This window comes from Salvia splendens, unplaced genomic scaffold (genome assembly GCF_004379255.2).
Source record: "Salvia splendens isolate huo1 unplaced genomic scaffold, SspV2 ctg509, whole genome shotgun sequence".
In the NCBI taxonomy this organism is placed as follows: domain Eukaryota; kingdom Viridiplantae; phylum Streptophyta; class Magnoliopsida; order Lamiales; family Lamiaceae; genus Salvia; species Salvia splendens.
Window position 1 is genome coordinate 5966 of NW_024599165.1, and position 14706 is coordinate 20671.

Below are 14706 nucleotides of genomic sequence, written 5' to 3' on the forward strand. Positions count from 1 at the left end.
ATTTATAAGTAGAAGGAATAAAAAAAACTCTCAGGTCGACTACATTCATTTTGACAATTTAGTTGAACTTAAATTCTAAGACAATATATCATAAGATACAACTATACACATCAGAAATCACATTTTTACCAATTAAACAAATCTCAGACATCAGTTAATAGAGATTTAAATTAAAAGAACGATAAAAAATAAACATGAAATCAGATAACAGTCTCAAGATCAATCGAAAAACTGAAAACATACACAAAAATGGAAGTAGATAAACATTAATAGTAGAATATCAAAGCGAGGTCAATGATAACATTCCAACAGAAACAATATTACTTCAAAATCCATCCATCCAAAAAAAAGTTTAAATAAAACGACAAACGTCTTATAGCCTAACTCACATAGCTGTAAAAGCCTTCTTCCCAAGTCCAGAAGAACCTGCTGGAATCACCTTAAGAACGTTAAACCTCACGGTTTTGGAAAGAGGCCTGCAAGAAAACACAAAAGCTTGTTAATTCCATATTCTAGATATCATGAAAAACTGATAATTTGTTTGTGGTACTAGCCTGCATTGACCGATGGTGACATGGTCGCCTTCCTTCACACGGAAGCATGGAGAGATATGTGCTGGGATGTTTGAGTGCCTCTTCTCATACCTAAGTCCAACCCAAGTAAAGCACTCAGATAAACAAACTAAAAAACAGAACAATGGAAGCATCTTACAAAAGCAAATAGCATACCTCTGGTACTTCTTCACCCAGTGCAGGTAGTTACGTCTCACGATGATTGTTCTCATCATCTTTGCACTATGGCAAGTTCCAGCAAGGATGCGTCCTCTGATGGAAACATTACCAGTGAAAGGGCACTTCTTATCAATGTATGTGCCTGAACAAATATGAGTTAATTTTCAGTATAAATAGCAATAGCAACAAAAGGCAGAAATTATAAGGATTCGATTATCAAGTGGTGAGGATGAAAACAGATTTAACAAAGGCGTAGAAAGAAACTAATTAAAATAGTAATAGGGTAAGAAAACCAACATAATCAGATAAATAACACCATGGTATTAACTTCAAGTAAAAATGAAACAGACTGATAGTCAATCACAGGAAACACAAGAGACAAAAACAAAGTAACACAAGCACTTGAAAGCAAGATTCCCATATACTAATCAAATACCGAATCAAAAGCTCCATAACATGGATATCCAACATCACTCACTTTCTAAAATATACCAACAGTTAAAAACAATTCAATAAAGATTTCCTACACATTTCAAATATATCAAAATAACAATACAAAATCAATTACAAAAATAAAATGCAGAAACCAAGTGGATTAACAAGTGAAATACATCTTAAGTATAAGAACAAAAGGCAGTGTTCCAGTACAAAAGTAAATTAGAAAAACAACCTTCAGAAGCCTCTCGTGGTGTTTTGAATCCGAGTCCGATGCTCTTGAAGTAACGGTTTCCTCCCTTTCCAGGGGCCTTACCCTTCCCTGTCTTCTTCGAGCTACAATCAAACAGTTACGAAATCAAACACGACGCATCTCATAACTCATTATGAGTAAACGAATACAAATCACAAGTACATAGAATATGTTACTCTGCTCTAAAAATCATAACAAAAACAACATATGCAGAAACAAGAGGATATCGCATTCAGCTTCAAAGCACAGTATATACACGCAATTTTTAACAAATCTAACACTACGGAAACAAAAAACTCACCAGAGAAACACCTTAGGCTGCTTCAAAAAGGCCTTCTCGGTCTGCAAATCGATTCAAATCACAATCGAATTAGTCACAAACAACGAAGAGAAATAGAAAGCGGTAGCAGGTGAGCTCTGGATACAAGGATTTACCTGTTCCGCCATGGCTGCGAGCTATCAAAGTGGGTACGTGTGTGGAGGGCGGCAGCAGCAATAAACCCTAGTCCAGAGCAGCCGATAGTGAAGATGCGAAGCGATTTGGATATTTAAACATTTTACATCATACCTGGATCCCTAGTTGGGCCCTTTCTTAGATTGGTCCATAAACAGAGCCCAATAAAATTTGAGTTTATTTTATTTTATTCTGAATATTTTGTTTTTATGGGCCAAAATGCTTATAAATTAACAGAAAGGCCCAATTGGGATTAATTTGGTACTCCCTCCGTCCCACATAATTTGGGACACTTTGACCGAGCACGGGTTTTAAGAAATATAATGAAAGTGAGTTGAAAAGGTTAGTGAATTATTGGGTCCTACTTTATATATTAGTTTTTATAATTAAATGTGAGTAGGAATGGTTAGTGGAATGTGAGGTCCATTATAAAAATGGTAAAAGTGAAATGGGTCCAAATTAGTGGGGACGGTCAAAATGGAAAACTGAGTCAAATTATGTGGGACGGAGGGAGTATGAAACATTTAACAACCCATTGAATCATAATTTCATACCAATAATTTGAACAATTGCAATTGCTAAGTGTTGAATATTCTTAAAAATCATCAAGGAAAAATCTGTCTTCTAAAACCTAAGTGTTTTATTACAATTGGCACTTGTTTTATGAGACTATTTTTTTCAATGAATATTTGACGCTTATTTATTGAGATGACACTTTGGTGTGGGTACGGATTAAAGCAGAACTCCAATTCAGTCTTCATGAGTTGAGAATAAAAAAAATTGACTTCCACGTGCCTACCAATTTCACTGAAAATAAAGTCTTGTGACAATTTTGAATTGTAGTAAAATTAAAGTTTAATTCTTAGAGTTTGAAAGTTGTAAGATTGATAAAACATTAATCAAAAGTTATGCTTTAAATCAGTATTGATTTGTAAAACATTGTGAAATCGACTTAGGTCGCTATTTTGTTCCATGTAAAGAGCATGAATTCAAATTTTCGACTACCATTACTCCATGCTATATATGCTTGTTGCTTATATCTTATCTAAAGTCAAACAATAACTAAATAAATATGAGGTGAATACAACTCATGTGATCCAAATTGCAAAGTGACGAAGTCGTGTGACAGATGTATTCTATGATTGATGATTTAGGTATTTAATCAATCTGTAGTATCAAATTGAAACATTTAACTAAACGAAACAGGAGAAAAGCTACACGTTGCTTTTACAAACTCTGATTGCTTTTGTTGTTTTATTTACTTTTAATTATTCCCATCATATGATAATTCAAAGATGAACGGATGACAACAATTCAAAATACCCATCATCAAACGAAATTAAATAGTACAAAAATAGAAGCCATAATTCCAATCATGGTAAATACATCCTACTATTTGTTTTTCTTTTTTTTTTATTTCCAATTGATATAATCAAATACTACTACTACAAAATCATGACAATTACCAATAAAGTATAATTATTTTATTATACTCCCTCCGTCTCGGACTACTTGCACTTATTTCCTTTCTGGGCGTCCAAGTTATTTGCACTCTTTCTATTTTTAGTAAAAATTATCACCTACAGCCGCAATTGTTGACTTTGCTATACACTCATTCCTTAATCTCCGTGCCGAAAGGAAATGTGCGAGTAGTCCGGGACGGAGGGAGTATTACCGACACTAAAAAGGCGACTGACTGAGATATTTATCAGTGAGATAATGCCGCATTTAATTTAGAGCTTTCCGCAATGATTCAAATTCAAATTTGTAAACAATAAATCTTGATTGATGCCCTGTCCCTTCAAGAATTCACCTTTTCTAAATCCTTTATTCCACTCAACTAATTTAAAAATTCAATCTTTAATGAATTATTATGCACTGAAATTGAAAGTGGGTTTTGTCAAAAGTAGAGTTATAATTAGCTCATAGAGTGAAGTAATTTTCAACCAGTTCATTAAAACCGATTGATTAATAGGTAAAGTGGCGTTATTAAATGCCGTAATTAGTAAAAGACGCTGTAGAATTCGTTGAGTGGCGGCAATGAAGGCAGAAACGCAAACCGGCATTTTTATTCGAAAAATGTGTACTATAAAATCAGAATGTAAGGAAGAATATTGTGGAATCGCCACATGTCACTTATTCAACACATAGGCAGACTAGTAAATTTACAAACTTGCTGCATTTTATTGAAGTTTGCTGCATTTTATTTTCAAATTTGAAGTGATAAAGAAAAGGGAAGAATGGCGGCGTGCTTGAGATCTCTGCTTCTTTTCTCATGCCTTGCAGCAGCATTTGTTGCATTGGCATTTGGGGAAGAAGCCCTTTTCCCAACTCTGCAGACTTCAGGTTAATCAATCCCACCATTTTGCTTTCTAATCTGTGTTTTTGTGTGTTAAAAAAAGAGTCTTGAATTTGTGTTTGTTGTGCAGCGGTGGTTGGGAGAGAGAGAGGGAGATTTTCTGGAACAAGTGAACACAACTCTGATTTTGGCTGAGAAGAGGACTCAGAGGAAAGACCCTCTGATGATTTTCGCAAATACAGAGGAGGCTGGAATATCAGTAATCGCCATTACTGGGTGTAAGCTCATTTTCTTGTTGTTACACATTCTGATTGTAGGTGTTTTTTATGAGAGTTTGTTCAAGATCTGTGTCCCATGTTAAGAGCTATAGTGCAAGAATTTTACTATTGGAGTTTTTTGTTTTCTTTCTTGGGAGTGTTTTAGTTCATATTGTTATGTGTTAGTTCAAGACTTTTGTGTTCCAAATCTCATTTCAGTGTGTTGTTGGCCACTTTGGGATTAGTTTTCTTGCTTGGGGATATTTGATTTCATATTGTTATGAGTTACTTCAAAATTTGTGTTCCATATCTCAATTCTCAATGTTGTTGTCCAATTTGGGTTTAGTTTTCTTTCTTGGAATATTTGAGCTCATAATGCTATGTATGAGTTCAAGAGTTAGTGTTTAAGATCTCTTTTCTGTATTCGTTGGACAATTAGTTTTCTCTTGGGAGTGTTTGATTTCTTATTGTGAGTTAGTTCAAGAATTTGTGTTCTAAATCTCATTTCTTTATGTTGTTGCTTGGTTTCATATTGTTAAAGTTGTTCAAGAATTTGTGTTCCAAATCCCATTCAGTGTGTTATTGACCATTTTGCGTTATTTTTTCTTTCATGGGAAATTTGATTTCATATCGCTATGAGTTATTCAAGAATCTTTGTGTTCAAAATCTCATTCTCTATGTTGTTAGCAAATTTTGGTTTAGTTTATTTCTTGGGAGTATTTGATTTCATATTGTCATGAGTTAGTTCAATAGTTTGTGTCCAAATCTGATTTTTTTATGTTTCTTGGCCAATTTGGGTTTAGTTTTCTTGACTTTGTTCAAGAGTTTTATGCTATTTGTATGAAAAACAAGAGAGTTTCTGCTTAACCATATGAATACTTGATGTTGGATCACAGTCTGTGGCTTACACTGCTGTTCCCTTCTTCATTGTTGGCGCAATCTGGTTTGTTGTCTTCGGGTTATGCTTGATCATCACATGCCTCTACTTCTGCTGCTGCCGAAAGGCGCCTTATGGTTATTCTCGAGTCGCCTATGCCCTCTCTCTCATCCTCCTCACCTTCTTCACCATTGCTGCAATGTACATATACCTCTCTCTCTATTATATATTTTGTTGTTACACATTGTGAAGGTGAAATTAGTGTCTAATGTTACCTTCTCCAGCATTGGATGCATCATCTTGTACACTGGCCAAGGGAAATTCCACACCAGCACTATCAACACTTTGGAATACGTCGTCTATCAGGCCGACACCACATCTGAGAGTCTTAGAAATGTCTCGGGATATCTGGCTGCCGCCAAGCAAATCAACGTGGATCAAGTGATTCTGCCGCCTAATGTCATTGAATTGACAGCATCCAAACCAAGATAAACTCATCGGCCAGCACCCTCTCGACTAAAACCGAGGACAATTCACAGAAGATCAAGGATCTCATTCAATCAGTGTAAGTTAGAACTAGTTTCAAATTTGAATTGCTATAGAGAGTGTGAATGCTTTGTTTTCTTGCAGGAGATTGGCTCTCATCATACTCTCTGCCGTTATGCTTTTCTAACGTTTCTCGGATTCGGTACTTTCTTGAACTTGTTAACATTCGCGTACTTTTCACCTTGTCGTCTCTGATCTTACTCCGGGATTGTTTCGTTTCAGTGTTTTCAATCTTCGGAATGCAGGTTCTTGTTTACCTGTGAGTTTGAATAACCTTTTTCTTCGAACATCTTCATTCTCGCCTCCCTCGTAGTGTAGCTCTATATATGCCTAATGTTTCGTTTGTCGTTGCAGCTTGGTGGTCACGGGATGGATTCTTGTTACCGGGACGTTCATACTATGTGGGATCTTTCTTCTTCTACACAAGTACGTATAAACTATCCGATTCTCCCATCTACAGCGAGTCGAGCCAACTAATTTGCACTGCATCGTCTCACTTCTTGGTTTATATTTCAGCGTGACAGGGGATACGTGCGTAGCAATGAACCAGTGGGTCCAGAACCCGACTGCTCATACAGCTCTCGACGACATCCTGCCTTGCGTGGACAACGCCACCGCCCAAGAGACCTTGACCAAGAGCAAGGAAGTAACATCACAGCTCGTCACGTTGATGAACACGGTCATCTCCAACATCTCCAACGCCAACAACGTCCCCAACTTACTCCCGCTCTACTTCAACCAATCAGGCCCTTCCGTGCCAAACGTGTGCAATCCGTTCAATCCCGACCTCACCAGCCGTGCTTGTGCACCCGGTGAGACGGACCTCAACAATGCCCCACAGGTGTTAGGTGGCTACGTCTGCCAAACATCGTCGAACGGGATCTGCATGACACAGGTCGTCTGACGCCGGCCATGTACACGCAGATGGCTGCTAGTGTGAATGTGAGCTATGGCTTGTATAAGTACGGTCCGTTCCTGGCTAATGTTCAAGACTGTAGTTTTGTGAGGGATACGTTCTCGGCTATAGAGGCCGATCACTGTCCCGGGCTGCGTAGGTATAGCAAGTGGATCTATGTCGGGCTCGTGATGGTTGCCCTCGCGGTCATGCTGTCTCTGCTGTTTTGGGTCATATACGGAAGGGAGAGACGCCATCGTGTTTATACGAAGGCGCACACGCCTCGAGGAGCACCCGGTTTCGAAGAAGACAAGCATGCTTAGGTTTTGAGGGCAATGCATTGGTGCTTCAATTGATGATCTTGGCTTCATTTGTAGCGTTACTTGTGATGTACTATTAATGGTGTATGTGGTGTTTGCATTGTTGTTTTAGGTGTAGATATATATTTTTATTAGTATTTTTTTTGGTTAAGTTATTAGTAGTAGTATTTTTGTTATCATGGATTATCTATAATTTACATGTGAATTTAAATTTGTTTGGAATCGAATTCTGTGATTTTTTATTCATTGAATTCACTAACTTAACCAGCTTTCATTGACTAAATTCGCAATTTTAACCCAATTTTTCTAATTAACACGGCTTGAACCGCTTACGAATTTTGGATCCAAATGCACAAATAAAATATTTGGTGCATGTATTCCTCAATTTCCACATGTAAATAAAAACTAATGATGTTTAATTTAGGGCCATTTCCAGGAAAAAAAACACTTCAATTTAAAAATAAACGAATTATTTTAAATTTTTTCAATTGTCACGTGCTCTCAAATTTAGAGATAATTAAGTCTTGTGTGATAGACGAAAAATACACTTAGTTGAGATTACGTTTTTTTCTTATAAACTAAGACACATAGGTTGCCAAAAGACGAGAACACTATTATTTTTTATAATATTGTGTTAAAATGACGGGTTGAAGCATTAATTATAAAATAATTCTATATCGTAGAAAAATAACTATTTGTTTTACACTAAGAATTATATAAAAAAATGCTTGGAATCGAAACAAATTTAGTCTACGACAGCCAAACACAAGCCACCCATTTTTATTCTTGCATCATTATCTCTACATTTTATAATGTCTATAATATGCTGAATGAGCTGGCTAGTGTTGATATAACACCCAAAAACATATTTAACCCATTTAAATAGCTAATACTGGAATATTGAATTAAATATTCAATAATAATAGTAGTAATTTCATTATAGCGTAAGGAGGTCGGCACGCTTCGTGTTCGTCGAATTATTGAAAAGATCGACACAAAACCAGGAGCAAGAAAGCAAGAGTTAACATAGCTGAAAATAGACTTGAAATTTCAAATGTCACTGTTTCATTGATTGCGTTGATATTGAATACAAGCAGCTATATATACTAGAGTATGGAACAATCTAGATCTCTCAAACAATTCTGATTACACAACTAAACACACTTAAGAATCTAATCCTAACAAACTGCCGTGCTCCTCATTCCTTGTAGCAACACGTCCTTGAACGTACGGGAGTGGTCCCATGCTTTATAAGCAACAGCTGGACATGATGCCGAACTCCCTTCTCGGCTCATAACCGAACTCCCTTCTCGGCTCATAACCGAACTCCGGCGTGCATCTTTCTTTCCAGCCGAACTCCCTTCTCGGCTCATAACCGAACTCGGACGAACTGCAGAGTGCGGAGCCGAGGCAGAGTGCGGAGCCGAGGACGAACTCGGACGAACTGCAGAGTGCGGAGCCGAGGACGAACTCGGACGTTCAATCTCAACACTTCTAACATCCCCCCTCAACCTGAGTGAGGCTAGAGAAACCACACCAAGTCTGGTTCGAAGCTTCATGAAAGGTTGCTGACTTAATGGCTGATGGAGTACGTACTAAGCAAATACTAAACAAGCCCAACAGCAGTAAAGCCCAAGAAAGAGTATCAGTTCGGCATGGCTAAAGAGTATCAGTCCGGCATGACTCAAGAGTTCAGTTCGGCACAACCACAGAGTTCGGCCCCAGCCTACAGCTCGGTAAAAGCCAACCAATCAAACTCTGCTCTCTGGTCGGCATCAAGCTCTACTCTCAGATCGGCAAAAGCTGCTCGGCAATAATTCAGCAGTCCGGTCTCAGTATTCGACCGAACTAAGAAATAGTGGACTCATGCAAGATTTCCACCTCCGCTACACCGACGATCTATTTAGTGGTGTCAAGCAGTCATTAACTCATGCAGAATAGTGGACCCATGCAAGGTCGCCACGACCTCCACGACATCCACTACCTAATAAATGCTGCATGCCACGATCTTGGTTTAATGTATAAATAGAACCTAGGTCAGATAGATAATCTTCTTCTGTTAACTTCTGTTAAGCTCTCTAGAGAGAAAATAGCAAATAGCAAGTCTGTATTGTTAGCTGTAGAAAACAGATCAAGCAATACAACTCTGCCCTCTTTTCTTCCCGTGGACGTAGATTTACCTCAGTAAATCGAACCACGTAAATCTCTGTGTGTTGATCTTCCTTTATTTTTACGAGCATTCATCACCATCAAAAATTCGCCGATTCATCACTGGCGCCGTCTGTGGGAAACAGAGAACCAAATTTGTGATAAAGCGAATTTTTGACCCTTTTTTCCACCCCAAAAAAAATGCATACCAGATCACATAACACCCATAACACCGTTCGCGATAACCGTGAGGAAGCTAGTCCAGCTCGCAGGTCTGAAAAAACGGCCTCGGGAGACATCTACCTCCGGTTCTCACGAAGAGGAACAAGCCACTCCAGGAGTCATCGCACCGAGTCTTCCAGCAGCCCGATTTAAATGAAGCTGTCAAGCTGTTCTTGGCCGAGAAGCAGGAGGAGTTCTTAACCTTCCTGCAGAAGAGCCAACAGCCGGAGAAGACAACGGCGGATTCTCCCTCCTCATCCAGACATGAAAGTCACTACCGCAGTAGTGACGTGTCTTCCAGGAGAAAGAATCCTCAACCCCGACATGTTCCTGTCCTCCTCGGTACCGGAACCACAGGAGAACTCCATCTCCTCCGTACCGAAGAGATGTCGGGTTCGCCATGTACGGAGCATTAAAGACTCCGTTCTCGGACGACATCACCCGAACTCCTTTGCCGCGGAACTACCGGACACCGTCAATGACTTATGACGGGCTAGAGGATCCTCATGACTTCTTGGGACGCTATCAATATAATATGGCGAACCAGGGTCTCAATGAGGTCCAATGTGCAAGCTGTTCCCCGAGCTGCTCATCGGGAACGCCAGAAGGTGGTTCGACAGCCTTCCTCAAGGCAGCATTAGATCCTACCGAGATCTAATGGATGCTTTCCACAGGAGGTTCTTTCAGAAAGCGGAAGCCCGGATCACTTCGGCTCAGCTGCTTTCTATACGTCAAGGTCGCGACGAAAAGATCAGCGATTTCTGACGAGATTCCATAAGGAATGCCTACAAGTAGATAATCTCAATGATCTACTTGTCATTTCGGCATTCCAAAATGGAATCCTGCCCGGAGCTCTCTACAGAAAGCTCGTGGAGTGCGGTCCGCAAACAGCTCAAGAAATGTGGGACATTGCGGACCAGTATTCCCGGCGCCGATGAGGCAGACCGTCGCAAACGGTCGTTAGACAGCTCATCGTCCGAGAAGACAGAAGGAAGCCCGATCATAGCGATCAGGGGCATCCTCGCCGAACTCCATTTGAAAGAATTCAAAGGGCTCCGGTACAAGACAGATTGGGACCCCGTCTCAACCCGAGAAGCCGCCTGCTCAGTTCGTACCGCTGAACAAGTCAAGAGCGGAAATTTTCGAACTACATTCCGATATGTTCGAAAGACCAAAGCGGATGACGAAATCAGCCGTGCGGCGACTTCAGGATCAATATTGCTCCTTCCATCAAACCCACGGTCACGATACCGAGGAGTGCCGAGATTTGGCTGCAGGTATTGATGTTCTTGTGAAAACAGGAACATTAAAAAATACCAAAGCAAGCAGCCGAAAAAGAACAAAAGGCAGAGAGGTGCGAACTGCAATCCTCAGGATCCGAAAAGGCATGAGGATCCCGAAGACGACGACGAGCCGCAATATGATGGAGTAATCCTGACTATTGATGCTCTCCCTGCCGGGAAGACTAAGTCGTCCCTAAAAGCAGAACGCAGAGGTTCCAATCAAGAGGAGCCAACACATAAAAGGCTGAAGAAAGACGAAGTGATTACATTTTCAGATGCCGATCCCGTCCCAGCCATCTCTCCTCACAAGACGCTATTGTCATTCAAGCCGGAGTGGCAAACAAACTGATCCACAGAGTATTTTGTGGATACAGGAGCGTCAGTCAGCATTCTTTTAAAGAATGTTTCGATAAAATGGAAGTGGATCCAGCTCGACTCAGTCCGGCTCCGCTTCCTCTGAAAAGTTTCGCCCAGGAGGACACCCGCCCTGAAGGTATTATCAGCCTTCCGATCACGGTGGGAAAAGCGCCTACAAGCTCCAATACGATGATCGAGTTCTTTGTGGTGAAAGCTCGGTCCCCGTACAACATCATCCTGGGGAGAGACTGGCTCAACACAGTTCGGGCCGTTTGCTCTACTTATCACCTCACCATCAAGATCCCTACTAAAGGAGGGATAGCGGTCATCCGAGGTGACCAAAAGAGAGCAAAGGAATGTCTACAAATTGCGCTTAGAAGTGCCGAGCAGTCAGATCGGCACCACCAAGCATAGCAATCACAGCAGCCGGAGTCAGAGGCGATGACCGAAGCCATACCGGAGCCGAACTCGATGACAGTTCAGCTGTACGAAGACGATCCATCCAGAACGGTTAAGATCGGCTTCGCGGGAACGCCCTACTTCGGGAAAAAACATCCAGCTCCTCAAGGAGTATAAAGACGTCTTTGCATGGTCTCCGTTGGACATGACCGGAGTGCCCCCGAGGTAATCACTCATCGGTTAAATATTGATCCTTCGATCCGGCCGATAAAACAGAAGCAAAGACTCTTTGCGGCAGAACGAAGTCAAGTCATCCATGACGAAGTCCGTCAATTATTAAAGGCGGATGTGTTATTCGAAGTGAAGTATCCTTCGTGGGTGGCCAATCCTGTCATGATCAAGAAAAGGAAGGAGGATGGCGGATGTGCATAGATTTCACCGATCTAAACAAGCACTGTCCTAAAGATTGCTATCCTTCCGAGTATAGATAAAAAAAGTAGAAGCTTTGATCGGCTTCGAAATTTTCTGTTTTCTTGATTTATACAAAGGATATCACCAAGTATTGATGGATGAGAGTGACGCTCCGAAAACAGCTTTCATTACCGATTTCGGCATTTTCGCTTATAAAAAGATGCCATTCGGTTTAAAGAATGCCGGAGCAACTTATCAAAGGATGGTAGACAAGCTTTTTCGGCACCTAATCGGAAAGCAGGTTGAAGTGTATGTTGACGATATAGTTGTCAAAAGCAAAAGCACTTCGGAGTACGAGCTCAACCTCAAGTCCACTCTCAACGTGCTCAAGAAAGCCAACTTCAAACTTAATCCCCAAAAGTGTACCTTTTTGGTAGATTCGGGAAATTTCTGGGTTGTTGGGTTTCAAAGGACGGACTCAAGGCAAATCCCTCAAAAGTTCAAGTCGTTCAGCACATGGCAATGCCGAAGTCCATACATGACGTGCAAAAGGCTAACCGGATGTCTAGCCCGCACTGAATCGATTCCTTTCCCAAGCAGCCGAAAAGCAACTGCCGTTCTTCAAGGTGTTGAAAAGGCACCCAAGTTCGAGTGGGAGCCGAGCAGAAAAAGGCCTTTGACGAGCTCAAAAGTTATCTAGCCGAGCTTCCTATTCTCTCTGCTCCAACCGAAGCCGAAGTAATATTCTTATACTTAGCGGCATCAGATCAAACCATCAGCGCGGTGCTTGTACGAGAAGAAGGCCTAAAGCAGTTTCCCATCTACTTTACAAGCCGAGCATTAAGAGGTCAGAAACAAGGTATCAACCTCTGGAAAAAATTGCTCTGGCGTTAGTAAATGCAGCAAGGAGACTGCGGCCATACTTCTATGCTCACAAGGTAATGCGTCTTAACCGATCTGCCTCTTCGGCAAGTTTTGACCAAGCCAGAAGCATCAGGCAGAATCGCCAAATGGGCCATAGAGCTGGGAGAACACTCAATCGAGTACCTACCTCGGAAAGCCATCAAGGGACAAGCCTTGGCAGATTTTCTTACAGAAGCCAAGTTCGATCAAGCAATCCCTGTCATTGCCGAACAGAAAAAGTCTGCAATGCCGAACTAGCACAGCCCTTGGAATCCGAAGTAGAGCCGCCAGACTGCTGGAGCGGATTCGTAGATGGAGCTTCAAACAAGATGGGAAGTGGAGCTGGTATTTTACTCGTCGCTCCCGACGGACACGAGGTAACCTACTCACTTCGGTTCCTATTCTCCACTACTAATAATGAAGCCGAGTACGAAGCCCTCCTGGCGGACTCCAGTTAGCGCAAAGTCTGCTCGTCAAATCTCTCAAAGTCCATTGTGATTCACAAGTCATAGTAAATCACATGTTGGGTACAAGTGAGCTCGTGACGAGAGAATGAAGAAGTATTTGGACAAAGCGCAAAGCATCAGCCGAAGTTTCTCCTATTTTCGGATAATCCGCGTTCCCAGAGCGGAAAATAGCCGAGCAGATACCTTAAGTAGTTGGCCTCAGATCCGAGCTCAAAGGCGGAAGAATTAATGCATCGAAGCATTGATGAAGCCGAGGTACATTCAGTATCCAGCTCGCCGAACTGGATGACGCCGATTTGCAGTATCTGGATCAGGACAATTGCCGAGGATAAGAGAGAAGCTCGGAAGATCACGTGCCGAGCACTTCGGTACGAACTTCATGAAGGAGTCCTCTTTAGAAAGTCTTACCTCCAGCCGTTATTGCGGTGCGTAGGACCAGAAGAGACGGACTACATCCTCAGAGAAGTTCATGAAGGATCGTGCGGCAGCACATCGGAGCTAGGCTTTAGCTAAAAAGTTCTAAGATGGGGATATTATTGGCCAACCTTGGTACAAGAAGCAGTGCAGCTCGTCAAGACTGCCCGAAGTGCCAAATCCATGCAAATATCCCAAGGATGCGCAAACCGATCTATCCACTATGCAAAGCCCTTGGCCTTCATGCAATGGGGGCATAGACATAGTGGGACCACTTCCTCAAGCTCCTCGCCAAATGAAATTCCTAATCGTTGCCGTGGACTACTTTCGAAGTGGGTGGAAGCTGAACCATTAGCTACGATAAACGAGCTCGAAGGCATTGGATTTCGTCTGGAAGAACATAGTGTGCGATTTTGGCATACCCCACATCCTCATCTCGGATAACGGGACTCAGTTCACCGACAAGACGTTCAAGAATTGGTGCCAGAGCTGAATATTCAACAGCGGTTCACTTCGGTCTCTCATCCACAAAGCAAACGGAAAACGGAGGTAACAAATCGTATCTGGTGAAAGGGTTAAAAGCTCGGTTAGAACAAGCCAAAGGACAATGGTAGAAAATCTCCCTCAAGTCCTATGGTCCTACCGAACTACCACCCAAACCTCAACACGTGAAACTCCGTACAGTCTTAGTGTACCGGCACTGAAGCCGTAATTCCGGTGGAGATCGGCGTCCCAGTCCCCGAACTCTAAAATTTCTCTCAGAAATGAATGACGACGGACTGAGAGCTGAGCTAGATCTTTGCCGAAGAAAGAAGAGAATTGGCATGCATAAAAGCAGCCAAGTACAAGGAGCAAGTAGCCCGGTATTACAACCAAAGGGTGAAGAAGCTGCAATTTCAAGTGGGGATCTCGTCCTGAGAAAAACGAAGTAAGCCGAGCAGAAAAGCTGGGCAAGCTCGAACCCACATGGGAAGGTCGTATCGGGTGTCAGGAAGTCCCTCGCAAAGGGTCTTACAAATTGGCTCACATGTCAGG

At 41.7% G+C, this 14706-nt stretch overlaps 1 protein-coding gene and 1 pseudogene across 1 annotated transcript; one reads left to right on the top strand and one right to left on the bottom strand.

The window, feature by feature from the left end:
* Positions 1-240: 240 nt before the first annotated feature.
* LOC121790415 (40S ribosomal protein S11-like) lies at positions 241-1932 on the bottom strand. Its single transcript, XM_042188640.1, has 6 exons — positions 1855-1932; positions 1721-1761; positions 1402-1502; positions 729-873; positions 555-644; positions 241-476 (listed from the first exon to the last, which is right to left on the bottom strand). The coding sequence occupies exons 1-6, from the start codon at positions 1864-1866 to the stop codon at positions 386-388; spliced, it is 480 nt and encodes a 159-aa protein (XP_042044574.1). The 5' UTR covers positions 1867-1932; the 3' UTR covers positions 241-385.
* Positions 1933-5307: 3375 nt separating this feature from the next.
* Positions 5308-7074, top strand: LOC121790416 (annotated as a pseudogene).
* Positions 7075-14706: the final 7632 nt, after the last annotated feature.